The 19952-nt window shown below is 42.6% G+C and overlaps 1 protein-coding gene across 1 annotated transcript in view; it reads left to right on the top strand.

Moving 5' to 3' along the window:
• tmx3b (thioredoxin related transmembrane protein 3b) overlaps positions 1 to 17453 on the top strand; it is a 35551-nt gene extending 18098 nt beyond the window's left edge. The window contains exons 13-16 of the mRNA XM_084340949.1: positions 2616 to 2672; positions 6199 to 6328; positions 7822 to 7890; positions 13008 to 17453. Coding sequence (XP_084197075.1) covers positions 2616 to 2672; positions 6199 to 6328; positions 7822 to 7890; positions 13008 to 13274 — 523 coding nt within the window. The 3' untranslated portion in view covers positions 13275 to 17453. The remainder of the gene's footprint in view (positions 1 to 2615; positions 2673 to 6198; positions 6329 to 7821; positions 7891 to 13007) is intronic.
• Positions 17454 to 19952: the final 2499 nt, after the last annotated feature.

Genomic DNA, 19952 nt, shown 5'->3' with positions numbered 1-19952 from the left:
TCCCCACTGTGATCAGAGCCGCCTGCAGCGCTCTGACACACCTAAACGGCGCTTGTAATTACAAGTCGAGGGCTCGACTATCGCCCCCGGTGGTGGGCGGAGGCAGCGCACGGAGTCAGCGGGACCACAGGTGACGAGTGACGTTTGAATGAGCCAATTGACGGGAGTAATAAATGTCGTGGTATTCAGCTCGCCCACCGTTTGTAGCTTTTTGACAGAACAATGGATGTAAATCTCAGATCTTTAGAGAGAGCGAGTCACTGTGTGCGTGTGTGGGATAAAAGGCACATACCTACATGTGCGCAAATTGCACTTGTGGGAAAGTCAGATTTTGTCAGTTAGAGGGTGTGTATTGGGTTGAAATTCTGCACCAGTCATTATTGTCTTGGCTTTTATGTGCCAGCTGTGGCACAGAAGGCTGTTGTAACAAGACTATACAAGCAGCCTTGTCACACAGAGTTTCTGCACAAACTGAAACCTTTGACTCATTACGTTCTGTCCATAGATGGTCGCCAGGTTTCAGATGGTACTTGCCTTTGGAAACATTTCTTTCTTCTCTGAGAACACGTCAGGGCTGCACTGATGAGTATCTTTATGTTTACAAACGAGAGAGACCAGCGTACTCGGTCCATGATTGTAGTCCCTGCTGCTACTGACGTGCTTACCGACCCCTGACCCTGCCACAATCCCCATACTGGCCCTTCACTGCCCTTATTGTTCATGCGCATATTCCATCTTGCAGACGCGGAGTCAGAACATGCTACACTAACCCTGGTTTTTAAAAATGGCGGTCATAATCGTTTAAAGTCGGACCTTGGTCACGATAAACCCGCCCCCCAGCCCATGACGTAAGCAGCCGTTTGTTCTAGGCCAGAAAAGCCAGTTTTCATGGCCAATAACCGGTTCTTTGGCGGTCGAAATGCAGAGAACTGGTCCCAGAGTAGGCACTGTATCTGACCACGACATTTATTGCTCCATCAAATGGCATTTAGCAGCTAAAGAGCCAGCTATCAAACAGAGCTAAATCAATGCTAATGTGTTTGCTAACGTGTTTGCCAGTAAGTAGCCAGAATAAATCGACTCATATAAATACAAGGAAATCCTACAGTTGCTATGAATTTGAAAATTTCCAGCTATCCCTCAGTGGCATCATCAAAAAAGACAACACATGCCCTCTGAATAATTTGAAAGATGCATAAATCACGTGACATATTACAGATAGTAGCTTTAAGTTTGGTGTTTATTAATATTGCATGTGTGATTTAAATCCTGTCCAGAGTGAACGTGTGGGTGATTTTTCTCCCCATAGCCTCGTATTTATCATAGCTCCACAAACACACAGTTTATTACATGATCAATGGCTGTTCAATAATTAATTCCTTTCTGTAAAGCCACCTTATATTTTAAAGTTCATCCTTGAGAGCTTAAAGCCGGCTGCTGAAGGCAGCATCATGAATATTCTTACGAACCATCTTCTGTGATTTAGCTGTAGCTCTGTTGCCTTTCACCTCCGCCCCCGCTGTCCCTGGAATATACTGTACTTTCTTTGGAAATCTGGCTTCAGAAAACACTCCTGTCTTGACACGACACGACCGATAACATCAACACAATTTCTTCTTTTCGGTTTGGTTGAATAAACAACTGAGGCGAAATTCCACAGAGAACGTTTAATTAATCATCCAAAACTCTCCAACTCTGATAGTATTTACAGGAAAAGTGTGTTGCTCAAGTTTCTCAGTTGGTTGCTCGCCCTATCTTGGCCGGTCTGCTCAGCCGGCTGGCCAAGAAGTGTCAGTGTGAGCAGGAGGATGGACGTAGACGAGAAGCGGGCCTGTAAATATTTAAGTTATCGAGTAGGCAAAGAATTAGTCGCAGAGTATATTTAGTTTCCACATCACATTCTCTGTCCCCAACAGTCTCGGACTGTGTCTGAGCCATAACTCGGACTCGGGCGGCGCTGCAGCTTTCGGCGCAAAAGTCACACACTGACTTTTTGATGAGCTGTATTCCCAGTCTGGCCCGCTATTGTCGGCGAGATTATCACTAACACCGGCTGATTTTATATTGCATCCCCTAGATTTATTATACAGTTCAGTCTCTTCATAATCATGTCATTGATGTAAGCGCAGGAAGTATTGTGCAGCACCCACGGGACAAACGTGCCAGATGTAGCTATGATTCAATATGAATATAATATATATGTAGAGGCCCCTATAATCAGTCATTCAGCGGAAGTCACTGGCTTCCCTGGACTTCCTTCCCCCCCATTCCTCCCTGCGTCTACCCACAATACACTTTGCTCAGACATAGTGCAGCACAATGAGATACAAATTGAATTCCTCCTCCTGCCTTATCATTTTAGATAAATCACCTGAGTCTTTTTCTGTGGCAGGGAAAGATGAGAAGAAACATGAGACTCCATAGGAAGGGGGCTTTTGGGATGTTTTATTTTCCCTCCAGCGGGCGAGAACATGCGATTTTTTGATTCAACTGGGTTTCGGGAAAAGTTGGCGTCCCAGTTTGTTTGAGTCTACTGAGACATGAAAAAAAAAAAATCTTGTTTTTATTCTATTGTATGCTGTTTCTCATGCCACTGATTTGTCTTTCCTCCCCAGAGACTTCCAGTTCGGCCACATGGACGGGAACGACTACATTAACAGCCTCATTATGGGGTAAGTGTCTCGCACCGCAGCTTACCCCTCTCTTCTCATATCATCCTCCTCTTTCTCCACCTCGTATTACCTGCTGTCAGCTACTTAACCAGGTCTGAACTGACTTGTAATGCCAGCCTCTGCCATTAAAGATGCTCTCGTGTGGAGAAGTCAATTACACAGACGGACTGCCGTCCCCTTTCTTTTTTAGCGCTCTTGGCGATTTTAACCCCCCTCGCCGTCCCGAGAAAGAACCACGCGAGCTCCCACAAATCTTCTTGTTAGAAAGCATATACGAGGAGTGTACGGATGAGGCCATGCATGGATTATATCCGTCGCCGTCATGTGTTTTAATAGCGTGTCAAAGAGCAGCGCTAATGATGCAGAGAGCCCTGCCGCAGTCGCCGAGGCCCCTGCAACTGACATCCCGCACTTTTAATTAGGCAGAACCCCACCAGTGTTACAGGCCGGCATGGCTGTAGCAGTTGGCTCGTGTGTTTTGTGTCTGCGATCACACAGTATCTAATTATGTGTCTTTTGTTTAATGTTTGTGCGAGAATCTGCAAGCGTAACAGACCGCTACAGGATGTTATTTTAATTTGAGCACGCTATTGTTTGTATGAGGAGATTATAGCAGACATGGTCTCCTAAGTCGTGTGTAATTAAAAGTGTTTCAGTGAGTACAGTAGACGTTTTGGAAATGACTATGTTCGAACCGTCAGACGCCCGGCGCACGGCTGAAAATTAGACAGGCGGTGTTTATATTTAAGGATAAAAGAGGTGATTAGCCTTCCCTAATTTTGTATGAGTACATACAATATGTATTTCTCTGGGTTTAACAGGAGTGAATTTGGCCGCTGTAGCACAGGATTAATTGCCCTCCTTTGAGGAATGAAATCCTGGCCTGTCAATGTCCACTAATTCTCTCCCTTAGGAGAGCCATGGAAATAAATCTGATGGCTTTTTATCCCTCTTTCTGTCATCACAGCGATTACTGTGTTCTGGCAGCAGTCTGTCTGGCGTAAGGCCGCCCCTGCTTTCACCAGCGGCGCATAGACACACACACACACACACACACACACACACACACACACACACACACACACACAACATGAGCCACTACTCTATGCCCGAGGCCGTCTCTGCCTCTGTTTAAATGTAGGATTAACGCTAACCCCTTATATGGAATGCATTGTGGGCTGTGGAGAAACTTAAAAGGGATGTGAGGTGACTGAAAAATCTGTGTGATGGTAGAAGGTGAATGACTGGAAACATTATTGGTTTTTAATTATGCGTAGACGAGAGATTGTTTTGTAGAGCCTCGTAAATGTCTCGGCTGGCGCACCAAGAAGTTGATTTCCGCGACTCTTTTGTTTGAATGTTTTTTAATTGGAAAATTCCAGGATACTTTTCTAAAGGGGCAGATTGGTTTAAACATTCAGGTTTTTATGTCCACGTGAATGTAACATGTTTTTCTGGACACACTGTGATAGTCATTATCACAGTTTACAGTTCAGTTTTTTTAATTAAGTGCTCTTGCGATAATTAAAGCTCAGAAAATGCCTCTGGTAACAGAAAGTGAAAAGAAAACTTGGGGAAAAAGGACTCATGAAATGCTGCTAATGAGACAAGAGTCCCATTTAGTAAGATAAAAACAACAACAACAAAACGAGTGAGTAAACTTCAGAATGTTTGCAATGAGTGTTCTTCATGTTCAATTCAGTTTTCACCTGGATTTGACTTGTTTATTAATTAAGTTTAACATTTTGGGTTAGATGAGAAGAACGATGCTACTCACGTGTCTCTTCGTCATGTGTGGAGCTAAAGCCACGCAGCTGGCTCACAGCAGTTTAGCATAGCACGTTAGCCAAGATATTGTTTCACCATAGCTTCCCCTAAAACCACAAATTTTACATTCTTATGTCTGTTTGTGTTAAGAAAGGAGAGCGAAGCGAGGCAGCTAGGTAGCTTCCCCCCACTTCCAGTCTTCATGCTAATGTAGGCTAACGGACTCTAGCTCTCAAGCCAACGCACAGACGTGAGAGTTATATCATCTTCTCATCTAACTCTTGACATGAAGGCTAAGAAATGTATTTGCCAAAATACTGAACTATTCCTTAACAAACATTACATCCATATGAAAATGACATTTTCTCAAAGCACAGATATGAGAGCAGTGTCAATCTTCTTATCTAATTTTTTTACAATAAGGCAAATAAGTTCATTTCCCAAAATGCTGAATCCATGAAAAAATATTAAATCCACATGAAAACAAAATGTAATGCTAACGCAGGCTAACGGCCCTTTGGCTTTAGCTCCTTATATGTGGCACAGATATGAGTGCTGTTGATATTCTCACTGATTTTTCCCAATGACAGTCTGTTCTTTGCATAATAAAAAGTAAACATGGCTAAATTTCTGTGTTTTTGAATAAAAAATCTAAGTAATTAGCTCAAATTATATGGCAGCTGTTTTTGCTAGCAGACAGGAAATGACTTAAATGTGTGTTTTCTGCCAGCTCTAATTCTATGGAGTACAGTATATGACCCTTCATTACGGGCATCAAACCCCCAGGAGTCCCCACTCGCAGAGGTGAATAGGCTAATCCATATTTATTTTAAATGGGTGCCATCTGTTGGAGTAGGCTGGATGTCAGCTGGAATGCGCAGTCAGAGTGTGTGTGTGCGTGCGTGCGTGTGTGTGTGCACATGTGATTGCAGCTCAGCTGGACAGAGTAGCGAGGCACTGATGACTCTACTGCGCGGCCGCGTGTGTTTGCACTCCGGCTCTCAGCTGGGTGGTGCACTGGGACAGTGATGGATACGTGTGCTTGTGTGTGAAATTTGTTGCCAGGTTGAGTAACACGGCGGGGATGTGAGGCGGCACCGCTGTGATGGAGTATGTGTGCGTGCGTGCGCGTGTGTGTGTGCATCTAAGTGCTAGGATACCTTATCTAAGTCAGGGTTTGGTGTTGTGCAAGAGGTGTGAAAGAGGGATTGCTTGTTTATATGACCTTGTTCGTTATCTCACTGTGCTGTGTAATTCCTCCGCTGATTTCTGGAAATAAGTCAGCTCTATAGTGTGCAGTCTGTTTCTGTGTTTTCTGCAAGATCACTGGACTATCAAGCTTCACTGTGTATGTTTTTTTATAAGTCTCAGCATGTATGCAGAGTTGCTTTCTTCTGGACTCCCTGCGATTCACTTGTCAGCTGTAATTTGTAAAGGTCTCTTTAACTGTGACCGGCACAGACCCATAAAGCCCCTGAGTTGCACAGTGTTTGCATAAAAGATGGAAGAAATGCCAGTCTGAGGAAAAAGGCGATGCAGTCTGGCCTATTTCAGACGGAAAAATCCTCTCTTTGAAACGGGGCCCATGGGAAAAGTTAGGTTGCTCTGAGTACAAAGGGGTTTGTTTATCTCCGTGTTGCATTACAATTTGTTCTTTACCAAATCACAATTTGTTCCCATCTAATGATGCACTTTGATAACGGCAGCCCAAGGTGCCGAGGTTAAGACGATTAAACGCTGCGCTTCTTGTTTTTCTCAGCGAGGTGACGGTGCCCTCCGTCATCATCCTCAACACATCCAACGAGCAGTACTTCCTGCCCAGTGAGCCGATTGAGACCATGGAGCAGCTGGTCCAATTCATCAACGGCGTTCTGAACGGTTCTGCACAGGTCCAAATCTTATCCTCCTCCTCCTCCTCCTCCTCCCTCCTTCCTCTCCTGCTTTCTGTTTATGCATTCAGCTCAGCGTAGCCCTTTCCCCCCTCCTTCCCCTTGTGTTGTACCATTGTAATCACACCAGTAGTCTTCATTAATCAAGCATGTTGCCTCGCATTTTAAGTCCCCCCTGGAAAATATTTTCACCAGATGAGGTATTTTTGCAATCTCCGCTTGCATGTTTAGATTTCATATTGCTGTCCTTTCTGAATAGATTATCTCCAATAATTCTGTCCCTGAGTCAAACACTGAAATTACTACAAGACTCTGTATTGTAGTCTAATCTGGAAAAGAAATGTCATCGCCCGCCTGGTACAACACTAGAACAGCATAAAGTCACCAGATGTATGAAACCATAAGCCAAACAGCCAGAGGTCCTGTCCTTTTTTTTTTTTTTCCAAGAAAGGTCCGAGCTATTTTTTGCTTGTCATAACAAACCACCTCCCACCGAATAAACAGCAACAGAAACCTCCATGTTTCTGCAGTCCGGTTCCTGCCGAGGCCTCGTTTCAACCTTTTCAAGTCAAGTTGGAAAAGTCTGACACGAGGAGACTCGAGGCTTCATGTAGAGATGCACAGAAAACATGTTAAAATGTAAGACAATGCATACATTTAAAAAAAAATAATAATAGCAAGAGTTACTATGAGATTTCAGGGGTGTTCTTTTTTTCTTCATTTTTGGAAATATAATATATTTTGGGAGCTGAATTTTTACCCCGGCATGACCAAAATTCTTGAATTTTTGACAACATGAAGCATGAGCCAGCCAGAGGAAGACAAAATTGGCAGGCTGTGGCATCTCTCCAGCAGGTTTTTGGGGAATTGATAGAAAGTGTATCCCCACTGATTGCTCTCGCTGGCTTCAGTTTCCTCCATCCTTTACTCCTTTGCAATTAAGAAAGAGCCCCTCTAACAACATGCATAAAAACTTCTCAAACTACTCACACAGCACAAGCATCTGTGCAACATCTGCTTCCCCCAAAATCATGTCATGCCCACCTTCAGCTCGTTCACAGAAGTCCTGCTTAGTCACAGCTCACTAATTGGCCATCCTGATGAATTAGTGTCGGGGCAGATCACTCAATGGCTGCCCAGGTGCTGTTGCCAATAAATGAGCTCTCTGGCAGAGTCGAACCGCTGGACGGTGAACAGAGAGAGTCGGACACATCAGATAGTTTTGTGCAGGGAAGCGGTTAATTAAACAATATTTTAAATGTGTAGGATGTACCAACTAGATCCCCGAGGCTTCGATCATTCTGTGTGCGTATTGCGAGAGTAGTTTTTATTGATATGTAGATAATTGTTTTGTTATTTAGGGATTGTCCTCGATAATTGCATCAAATTGTACAAACGGGAGAATGGATTGAACCTGGCAAATGTACAACGTAAGCGCTGGATACAAAAATTGGGATAGACTCGACGCAGTAACTCTTCTGTCTCCCCTGCAGGCGTACGGAGGTGATGGCTTCATTCAGAGGATCAAACGCGTGGCCTTTGATGCCAGATCCACCATTATGGTAAGTTGGTGAGAGTTCATACTAGGATGATATCAAGAATATTAACATAGAAACATAATGTTGATGATGAAGTTCAAAATGCTCAATACCGTATATTGTTATAATAATCATTCCTGCGACATTATTAGTTTCAGTTTGAGGTTATACAAGTAGGTAATTCAGTTAAAGCTGGAACAAGCTGTCAACACAGCACTGACTTATACATTTTATACAGCAAACTTGTAAGCATATAGTTATTTATCATTTATACATCTAGCAGACACATAGCAACATTAGCATCAATATGTAGTTTCCGTCCAGTTGACGTAGTTCAATATTCACACTTATTTTAGATCTATTTTTGGTCTCCACCATCTCCTAAGATGAATGTCTAGCTTTTAAGCAGCTTTATGTTTACAAGCTAGTTGTTTACTTTGTCCGTCTGCCACTTGGTGCTGTAGAAGTAGCTCACAGTGGGTCAATATTGATGAAAATGGTGAGAGTGAAACAAAATGGTAAAAGTACGACCCGCAAACCAAAACAATGAGCTGAAAGGTGCTAAAACACTACGTAAAATTAAGGGGATCTGTCTACTTGCTTGCTAATTCCCTGTAGGTTCGTCTGTATGACCGACCCCGTTACTGCAGCTTTAAGGTCTATTTTACATAAGCTAACTGTCCAATAATAATATTTGTATTTATGATAGTGATGGGCTACACAACATCTATATATATCTATATATATCTGTTCTTGCCTGGCTGTTCTTTACCTTTACAATTAAACCTATTAACCTTAGCACCTTGTGCTTGTTGATATGCGTCACACCGTGCCTTCTTGACTGTATTTGCCAATTTATGGTAAATCCTGTGTATATGCACGCCGCACCGAGTTCAGTAACACTGTACAACAAATGCCCGAGTGCCCTGCTCTTTCCCTCTGGGAGAAAAACAACATTCAGAGGACAACACTGCGAGTACAACTGAGAATATGCAATGCAGGCTGTAAACACAGTATGGGGAAAGAGAAACAGGCAACGGAGCGGGAGGAGGTGGAGTGATTAGGAAAGAGTGGAGGTCAGGAGGCTGAACTTGCTTCTCCTCCCACTTTTACTCTAAGCAGTTGGTTCTTTTGGGAGAACTGGTGTTTATTTTACCAAGGGTGTGATAGGAATGTAAATACAGCTGTGTTGAAATGCTCCTCAGCTGGCACAGTTGTCCTTAACAACATCCTTAAAGGGATGTAGAGAACCCTAAAGGAAAATTACAGGTTTTATTCCTGAAAATGTTTATATAGAAGGTATAGTGACTTGTGAACTTAACCTTGACGAGGATAAAAGGCTTGCAGAACATTTTCATTGAAGGTTTTTACAGCTTTCAGTCCAGGTTTGACGGTTTTTAAACAGAAGAATAAAAATCTGTCAGAAATAAGCTAAGCTTTTAATACAAATACAATATTACATTTCTTTCGGCTGTGTACGAGCATAATGTGCAGGATTTTATCTGTTCTCATTAGCAACAAATAGCAGTAAGCACAAAAGTAAGCCTCCATGTTTGAAGGGCTTGTCTCACACCTGTACGAGAGAGGACATGGTGTTTCTCTTCTTGCTTTCCCTGAATTTGGCGAGCTGCAAGCATCGCCACGGCTTGTCTTGCTCACAGTGACATGAAATTAAACAAAGCATATAGGCAGCAGCCATCACCTTGCCCCCCCGAAGAGTCTATCTAAATGCATGTCTGACAGGAGCATGAGGAAGCAGCCACATTAGGCTCAATGACTCATAGCCAGCTGTGTTAGCATAGCATACGCCATCTCTACCTCGTCTAGCATCACACAGCACCGGCAATTACCATCCTTCTTGCAGTGGCAATGACTGGAGGGAATGTGAATATTTCTCTTCTCCTCAGCTCAGTGGCTGACAGAAGCTGTGACAGAATACTCCCTCCTAGGTACATTGTCTCTGATGTATCCTGCTATATTAGGGCCAAATGACTCATTTGTCAGCGAGAACATTTAAAGAAGAAATTGAAAATTTGCCCCGTACTGACTCGGCCATTGTTGTGCCCGCAGGAGGTGATGGCTCGTGTTTTTGCAGGAGAGGAGTGATACCCGTTTAATTTTACATGCAGTTATTTCAGGACATGGACGTGAAAGAAAAGTCATGACCAGTGTGCAGATCAATTCCTGAACAAACTGTTAGCATTGTGCATTTAGTGTATTTTCATCTAACTGTTGACTCTTTGGGTCTCTAATGGTGAGTTCACCCTGCAGGATTGTAGCCCTGATTTTGCGCTTAGCGTCAGTTTTTGAAGATCGCCGACAAAAGCTCCAAATCAGAGGCAAATTGGCACTCGCATTCACACGCAGCAATCGCTATTTGTGCTGTGAACTGTTAAAAGATGCAATCTGAGAGTTTGCAGATTTGTTAGAGGCAACCAAAAGATATCAAGCAGGTTAAATCTCTGTCCGTCTCCGGGCCGGGTCAGGGAGCCATGCAAAGACGACGACCCTCCGCTGTCATCTGCAGTAACAATCTGAACCCAGTCTTATCATGCATTTACGTGTGAAGTGGGCACAATAACAAAGATTTCTATGAAGAGTACACCGACATACACACAAGCTTTTCAGTATTTTTGAACTGTGTCGTCCTCGCTTGAACCACAATACCAGCAGGCAGCCAACTCTCTCTGCAGAACAGATGATCCCTGCTGTCCAAGTATAACAGTCCATTCTCTCACCCACATTTGTTTTCTTTTTCTTCATTTGCTGCAAATCGGCGCAGAAACAACTTCACCTCAAGCGTGTTTTCTTAACAGTTTGGAGACCAGGCAGAGTTGTCGAGGTGTGTTTGTGTTCACACCAAAACAACTCCAAAATTTCTGATTACAAGAGAGAAAGTCGTGTAGTCTAAACAGTGGAGCAATATGACGACTTTGAAAGTCGTGTAGTATGATTGAGGCAGATGTCACCAAAGTATGTTGAATATTAATCTGCAGGTGGTAAATAAGAGAACGAAAGAAGTCTGAAAAAGTTTGAAGCTTGATTTGTGCTTTGCATTGATTTGGCATAGCCTCTCCGCAGATGTTATAGCCTACGTCATTGCTTGATGTGCACCTCTTCAGAAATGTAACTGCGGACTGCAACGGCTGTGATTAGTCTGCTTGGTAGCATCGCATTTCTGGCTTCTCGTCTGGTGCTTAGCGGCGGTGGTAATACAGTGGATTGTGACATGTAGTTTCCCCAGTAAACACTCCAACCTCTTCGGCTGTTGAAGTGCCTCCGGCCGGCTGTTGTTGCTTCCTGGGTTATACTCCTTCAGAGCTTTTTGCTGCTGTAGTGTCTCTGAGCTATAGAGAGCAGACTGGCTGGATGTCTGAAGGGTTGGCTGCCTCTCAATGAGCAGCCCAGTGGCAAATGCAGCCTTGACAAAAACCAAGACCTATGTCCAAGCCCGGTGTGTATGGAGGGTCATCTATTTTGGCACTTGGCCTGTCCGCTCTGCCTAGCTTAGAGACAAACAGCTGTGAGCTGAAGAGGTCGCTGTGATTACTGGAGTACTGCTATATCATCACCACCACCAACAACACAGACCCACCAGCACACATGTATAAATGCTAACGATGGCGTTGGCCACTTACGTAGGTTATGGCGTAGGCTCTGCATAGAGTCTACGTGCAACCATAACTCAGCCTATCCTTGCTGGCACCTGGTGAGAAATAATATATAGATTTAATTCACCGTCAGGATACATCACAGTATGTGTGTGCATCACATGTAGAAACAGTATGTGTTTGAGTTTGTGGTTAGGAGATTATAGGAGAAGAGTGTGTGTGTCTGTGCAGAAAATATCTTCAGACAGACTGGCGTATAAAGGTGGACCTTTGCTTGTGTTTGAAGTCTGAGATTTATTTATTTATTTCAGTTCAAACTGTACAATGTCAAAGATACATGAGACCCAAAGGATTATAGATAAAAGGGTACAAGTCTCCAATCTGGTCATGAGTATAAAACAAAACAAAAACAAACGAGATGAGATGAGATGGAATACAAAGTATAACATAATACAGACATCCCAGAATTGCACAACTGAAATTTAATTAGTATTAAAATATTAAAGCCTGCCTGAGTTTCTGCAAATGATTTGTGACCTCCCTCTAAACACACTCGGGAAGCTTAATGGCGTAATGCAAATGAACGAATAAATGAATAAATGCCGTATTGCTGCTGAAAACATAAAAACCTGTTTGCGATTTTTTTGCCCACAAATATTGTTGGATGGGCCCTCTAAATAGGATTATGAAATTCATTCTACCCAACGGCTGGAAGGCCCTTTTAATATTGTAAACGCTGGCTGTTGAAAGAGATGTAACACTTGGAGGCTCACTCTACATCCATGGTGTAGTATATAGAAGAAGCAGTGAGAGAAATTAAACAAAGGGATCAATTTGTGTGTTTGTTGTTTTATGTGTGAATTTAAGAAATAAGGTCAGGGCTGGATTAACCGATTTTCGGGGCCCGGGGCAATTATAAAGCTTCTGGCCCCTGTTGAACCCCAGTTCCTCCCAATTTATCAGCTGTGCATGCATCCTTTTCACTTCATGAACATCATAAAGTGTGCACACAGTAAACTACAGATGGCAACTTTTTTATATTTTGCCCAGAGTCCCAGATCAGTCCGTGTTAGCTGTTTTCTGTTTGCGGGAGGGGATTGGGTCGTGCTCAGTTAATTTCTTTTCATTTACTGTATTTTGTGGCCATTTTTATAGCACTAATAATCATTAGTGCAGCTTTGTAGGCATCCCAATCAGGGCTTGGTAGGACTAAGGTCCAGGGTGTCTGAGTAGATGAAACCAGTATGTATATTTACATCAAGAGCATAGTAGCTTTTAAGAAAAGAAGAGCTCATGGTCTTATTGTGGTTGGAGTAAACAAACTGGAATTTCTTCTGAGTAATACTTTTCATGTGTTGTTCTTTGCTTTGTCACTTCTTGCCGTCCTCATTTGTTCCATTATTTCTATATTTCCCTCAACCCACTCGCATCCCTTTCAAACTTTACTTTTGTCTCCATACTCTCCCTCCCTCACATTTCCTCTGTTTTGTCTCCCTTTCATCCTTTTGTTGTCTCCTTTTCCTACATCAGTCAGTGTTTCGCAGCTCTCCGTTGCTGGGCTGCTTCCTGTTCGGCCTACCGCTGGGTGTAATTAGCCTGATGTGCTATGGCATCTGCACAGCTGAGTCGGATGACGGTTCGGATGACATCGATGCGCTCAAGAGGGAGGGCCTGACTGACGAGGAGGAGGAAGAGGAGGAGGAGGAGAGCCCACGCGCCGCTGAGCTGGAGGGCCCCGACGAGGACGAGGAAGACGATGCTGGAGAGAAGGATCCCGATGAGAAGAAAACCGATTAACACAGGGGCTCCCGTCGGATAGAGGATGATAGGCCTAGTCAAATGCAGTGACATGAAACTCAAAGACATATCAATGTATTACTGTTCTGCTTCTTTGTCTTTCATATCACTTCTCCACAAAGCCCCTCCAGCACAGACTGTTCTCCCATCTCCGAGTTCTGTGTGTCAGTTTGTAAGGTCAGCTGCTCAGCGAAGCCACTGAATCACGTTTAAAACTAGCAGCCGTTTTAATGACGGAGTGTAAAGAAGAAAGGATGGCTGTGAACCAAACATACCACTTATTTATTATGATTCGACCAAACAGTGGTTTCATTCCCTGTGATGTGTGACCCTTTCTCTGGCATCGTTACACTGTTGTTTTGCAACTACTTAAAAGCCCTTATTATATCTTTTGTTTTCAAATCCCGATCTCCTTTTTGTTTTTTATTTTTCCTGTTCATTATGATAATCCTAGACTTGTAGACACAGTAGAGAGTAGATGAATCTTGCCTTTCACCTGAATACAATATAATTACAGACATTTTGTTCACCTTTTCCCCCCAACCCAAAGTGTAGGCTTAGTGATTGACAAGTGTAGAAAGCAAAAGAAGTGCCCAAGAAGGAAAAATCTGCCATAAATTGTTTTTTTTTTTATCGTATGTCATTGCCTGAAAAATATTCTTCTTCCCTCTCCTCTAGGGATGAAAAGTGCCGAGCATTATGACTTATTACTCATGCCAGCCACCTGTTAGTGTCCATTTAAGCAGTGAGTTGATGAAAAAAGCTGAAATGGTAATTTCCATCAATCTGTCTGACACTGGAATAAGGCAAATGCATATTTTTTTTAACTCATTTCAACCCAACATGACCAACCAGCTATAAATTCCTAGTATAGAAGGTGTGTACCTGTACAGCAGACACCTATAACATGCATCAGTAGCTGCTGTGGCTTTTAACAACTCATATTCCTCAGATAGCCCGGCTCAGTCTGTTTCCATATTTCAATCTGTCCTCCATCACTGGTTGCTATATTGAATTCAGTAGGTAGGTTAAAGTTTACATCCCGATGCACTGAGAAGTAACCGGAGCGTACAGAGTATTAGGACCGTCTCCCTAATACTTAGTTTTATCCTCTCTTCCCTTCATCCCCGTTTTTTTTCCCCCTTCTTTTTTTTTTGTTCGAACCCACTGTTGTCAGTTTTCTAAAGGCACAGAAATCCATCTGTATCCTATTTTCATACCCTTGTGACTATAAAAATAAAACAGCTGAGATCAAGTTGGGGTTATGGCTCCCTCTTGGACTCAGTGGCCAGCCTATTTCATGAAAAGAGCAAGTGTTTCAAAAATCTGCTACAGCCAGTGTAATATTTTTATGAAAAATGCACAGTAGGGTCGGCCTTGTTGGATTTCGGGGTTGGTGTCGCCTTTGTGGCAAGGGAGCATATTAAGGGTGCAGTAAGCAATTCTGAAGAAAGATAGCTGATTGTTTAGTCTCCTTTCCTAATCGTCAAATACAGACGCTTTGAGAATGAGACTCAACAATCAGCTATGTTTAAAGGAGCAATATGTAAGAGTTTTAGTTGAAAACAAAAAAAAACTGTTAAAAAAATAGCAATTTTGACATCATGCCATATGTATTGTGTTGTAGAGATATCTGCTAAAGTTAGCATGCTAACCAGCTAGCCCTGGCCTCTTTTTGTTGGCAGCAATTAGCGGTCGCCCTGGTAATATGCTGCCCCCTTTTTTTTTCCAGAGAATGAATTAAACAACTCGCTAATTCTTACATATTGCACCTTTAAAAGCACCTGAAAACGTGTTTCAGAAATGATTGAAAAATGCGTAGTTAACATTCAGAAACTCAGGGTGTAATTTTGACATCTTTATACCTATACTGCCACTTCAATCCAGTGAGAAGAGCACAGACAAAACACAAATACTGTATAAAACCTCTCCTGTTACATAACCAGGATGCTTCTTCATTTAGCGTATGAATGTTGAAACATGTTGGACCTCATTGCTTATAGTAAGAAGCTGATAATTTAGTGATCGTTTGACATCTGGGGAAATATGCTGGTTCACTTTCTTGCCAAGAGTTGCACGAGAAGCGGAAATGTGAAGCTAGTGCCACTAGCTGGTTAGCTTAGCTTAGCACAAATGCTGGAAACTGAGGGAAACAGCTAGCCCAAATCTTTCCTTCTTCTTCTGTTGAGTTTTGTGGCGGTTGGCATCCGTATGAGTTGCCTCCCGCCACATACTCAGTTGTAACATCGGATCCCTTTCACAACACTGTCCATTCTATAACCCAGACCTAACTGTGTCTGAGTTGGCGCCAATCCTTCGCCTTATGTAGCATCAAGACCGTATCCAAATATGTCCTCACGGTTCAAGAATTTCCTGGCAGCATCCTGCACCATCTCAGCCCTTTCAGACTTCCCCTGCATTTCGACATCACAGTTAATAGCCATGGAAAAAATGCCCCAAATCCTGTCTTGTCCATGAGGATATTGTGATCAGCTCTATTTCTTTCTTGCACTTTGTTTTTCTCTCATTCAGTTGTATTTCCTAAGTTCTTTTTCAACCCCACTTGGTATTTTCCCTCACATTGCAGGCACTTGACTTGCTCTTCGTCTTCCCTTCACTACTCCACGCAGCAATTGTCCTTCCCGCATCTTCTGACTCCTTTACATACCACATCAATACTCCATCTGAGATGAGCTCTCAAGATGCACTTTCTCCAACAGTTCCCCTTCAAAAGTCAAGCACATTGCTATGTATCTTGTTGTCTTCTCGCCTCACATACACCTGCAAGATCTCGTAATGACTTGACCTACTGACAGTGGAAGGCTACCAGTCCCTTCTTCCCTACTTCTGATCAATGGTAATCTTCAAGGCTCTTACGCTTTGAAATGCATTCAACGATAATCATCCTGTTTCATGTAATCCTGCTGATCGTCCAACTCCAAGTCTTCCTCCCACAAACCTCCCCCTGTCCTCATTTCCTGACTGGAATCGCTTGAAGAAGTACTCCGCTTCCTTTTTATTTCAAGTCTTCTTGTGTCCTCATCTCCAATTCTGCTCTCCGATGCCATTTCCACCATCATCTTCCCATAGGTTGCTGCCTGCCCTACTTTTTCAAAAGATTTTAAAAATCTACCAGCCAGAAACTCTCGTTTTATTTAGCTCACACTAAGCCAGGCTAGCTGTTTCCCCCCATGGATCTAACAATTGAAATCCGGATACATGGTTGGAGACGGAGCCCTGTTCGTTCCTATAAAAGCTGCTCAGCTGTGCGCTAGAGACCTCCACTGACCGACCCAGCTAACTTCTCGTTGGAATATGAATTAAATGATTGTATTGTGCAGATGTTTTTAGACACTCGAACTGAACGGCTTAAATTATGATAGAGAAACAGCTAAACAGTCGTGATTGGCATCCATCTTCAGATCTAACTCTTGGCAAGAAAGTGAACAAGCATTCTTCCCCAAATGTCGCAGCTTTTCCTTTTAGAGGGACACACTGGATCATTTGCTTTGCATTTGTTTTACATTAATCATCTGAAACGTTACTGCATTATATTTAACACACAGAGCTGCAAAGCAATTATAAGTCTGAAATGAGCAATGAAAGCCTCTTTAACAGGCTCTCTCTCAAGAGGACTTCAACACGTGGTGATGAATGAGCATTAAGTTCATTCTCGACCTTGGGAACAGCGGTATGAGCGCTTCAGTAATCTGAACTATAGGTCCAACTCCAAACTGCTTAGCGGGACTTGAATTAAGATGATATATTCAAATGGTAATGAATGTTTTGAGGTGTCGATGCTATTATTGTGCGAAGGTAATCCCCGATCCTCACCCCCGTTCTGTAACCCTTTTTAAAAAGTGTAGCTGAGTAATAAGATGGCTACAAGGTTTGTTGTTCATCGTTGCTCATTTCATCGTGCTTCTGAAGCGCAGTTGATCTCGATCGACTTAGGCACCTCAACCTAAGCACACCTGTTGTTTTTAAAATACAGAGGTTATCTGTATGATTACTGTGAAACTGCACTAAAGGAAACCATGCCCTCGCCTTGCCTTCTGGTCTTTGTAGTTGCCTACCATTCTCTGCCAAACTTCCTCTTTGGGTTTGAATTGAGATTGTCACACTTTATTACAGGTTTGAAAGATTGAAATAAAGATTGTCCTCTTTTTTTCTTCTTGACTGGTATCTTTTTTTTTTCCATCTGACATGTGCCGTTTTGTTCCTCTTTTTTAAATTACCTGCCCGTCTTCCATTTAGACATCTACTTCTCCATCTATCTCCAATTATCATACATATAAATGTGTTTTTTCATTCTCCCTCTACGACATTATAATCCTACGTAGAGGTGTCTACTCAATTACAGCAGATATAATCACATTTTTGGAGATCCTGGTTTAACCGCCGCTGATTGCATTAGTTGATGTGAAACTCATTTATTTTCTTCTCTTTAGGGAATGACGGCGCTCACAAGTCAGACTCTGCAACGTGACTTTACATAATGAAAAATCACAATGTCACAGCGTACTTTCTGAAGCCCGACCCACTCACAGTTTGAGAGAGGAAAAAAAAAAAACATGTTGCTTTTAAGATGTATGATTTTTCAGATCTCATGAAGCAGGAGAATTTTTCCAAAGGTTGTCATTTTGGGGATAAATTACCACAAAGGGGGAGATAATATATTACTACATCAGAATCTGTGTCATTGAGTGCCGCTGATGCAAAGTAATTCGTCGCTCAATTACCTTCGCCGTATATTCTGAGAACGAGCTTCATTGTGTGGCAAATGAAGGAGGCCTGCTGTCTCTTTTTCTTTTGGGGGAACCAACAATCTAGCGCACTAGACAAGGGCAATTACACTCCGCTTCTCATTCTGACGTCTGTCTTATGTTGAAATGGCAAATTAAGGCGAGGTGGCAATCATCTCATTTCTGACTCACGTGGGAGGTGTTTAACGGTTTCCGGGTCACAAGTTGGGTCAAGGTAAGAGATGGATGGTTATTCCAGTTAATGCTTCGAGCCTTGCGATTCAAGGATATCTGAGCTCAGCTTGTGTCACTCAAAAAGATGTGAAACGGCTGATTAGCCTTGCTCACCATGGAAACCAACCCACACTTTTACTCTGGGAGTCTTTGCAGACCCTGTTAGAAATGCAGTATTTTTTTTTTATTATGGCTGACGGATGGCTGCAGCTGTTTAAGTCCATCTGTTTTCTGCCACTAATTACACAAACAATGTAGGCAAATTTGCCCTTTTGAGATATCCCCTCCCGTCAATAAGCAGCTTTTTTTGTCGTGCGTTTTATTTTCTCAGCAGTTAGCTAATATCTCGAAGCCCCGTCCGCCTATTTTCGGCGCCACAACTTCACGTCAGCAGTTCAATTGGGTTTAATAGCCGCTTGTCAGCTTGTCAGTCGATAGATGGTGCTTGTTGCTGCTGCTTTCTTCTGAATGGCCTGACATTTTGAAACGCTTTTCTTCAGGGCTGTGCGAAAATGACTGCTGCCCATCAAAAGCTGTTATAAATTCTCCAGCATCAAACGCGTCAAACACACAATCGCTCACACACAGTCCTGCCAAGGATAAAAATCTGCCAGCTGAAAGCAGGTAAGGACACCAAACAGTCAAAACCTGTTTCGGGAGGACAAATACGACAGTGCTTATCCACCTAAATACTGATAATTTAACCTTGAAAACAGTGCATATTTTAAATTTATAATTCATAATATCTGTTTTGATGCAGTATGGTCAACCTGAATTCTCCATTAGTACTCCCCTGTGATTGTACATTATTAAAATCAGCTCCTCACCCCTCTTCTCTCAGCTTGTCGTGCTTTCCATTTCCATCTCATTGCACATATGTAGACTCATCTACAATGATAAGGGAGAACTCTTAGAAATATTTAATCAAAGCAGGGTCATTTCCTGGCTGCAACTGCAACTGTCACTTGCAGATTTCCGGTATAACTCGCTAGCCAGCCATTTAAGATAACGCTAGTTCCTTTGAGGTGTTTTATAACTTTGTCGAGCTGACAATTTTACAAATAAAGCTTAAGTCCGAGTATTATAAGTAAGTTTGATCAAGTAAAATGTAAGATTAGACTTTTAATCAAAATATCAAATGAATTTTTTCATACCCGTTTGGCTACTTAGCTAACGTATATGGACAGCTTAAGTTAGATTAGCTACACTCACGGTCAGCGTTGCCAGATAGGAAATGTTAAACTATCGTACCAGAGGCTTAAAATGATCAGATGTTTGGGAAATGTATTGTCCGTGAGTCGTAATGTGTAAACTGACAGAACATGTATTTAAACGAATTTCTGACATTTGCGTGTCTAAGAAATGGCGGCTGCTAACAAGCTGCTAAACGAGGCTACAGAGGTTGTCGGGGACATTACACTTGTGTAACAGGTGTTTGCCACAGAGCTTGTTTTCTGGAATAATTCAAAATCCTGTTAAAAAGTCCCACAGGCTTTTTTTTTTGGAGGGAACCAGGGTGATGCTAACTTCCAGATTAGCCTACAAGAATACATTATCCCTGCGGCGCTCTAACGGATCAAAACAAATTTTGGTATCTCCTGCCCCTACCTGCCGTGCTGAGATTGGTTCAGTAAATGGTCGATTACAAATCATAAAAATCCAGGATATATGCAGCTCAGCGCCTCGTCCAGACCTCATA

The sequence above is a fragment of the Pagrus pagrus genome (genome assembly GCF_965226575.1).
Source record: "Pagrus pagrus genome assembly, chromosome: 20".
NCBI classification, from domain to species: domain Eukaryota; kingdom Metazoa; phylum Chordata; class Actinopteri; order Spariformes; family Sparidae; genus Pagrus; species Pagrus pagrus.
The sequence above is the reverse complement of the archived record's forward strand: the minus strand, read 5'-3'. Positions and strand labels throughout refer to the sequence as shown.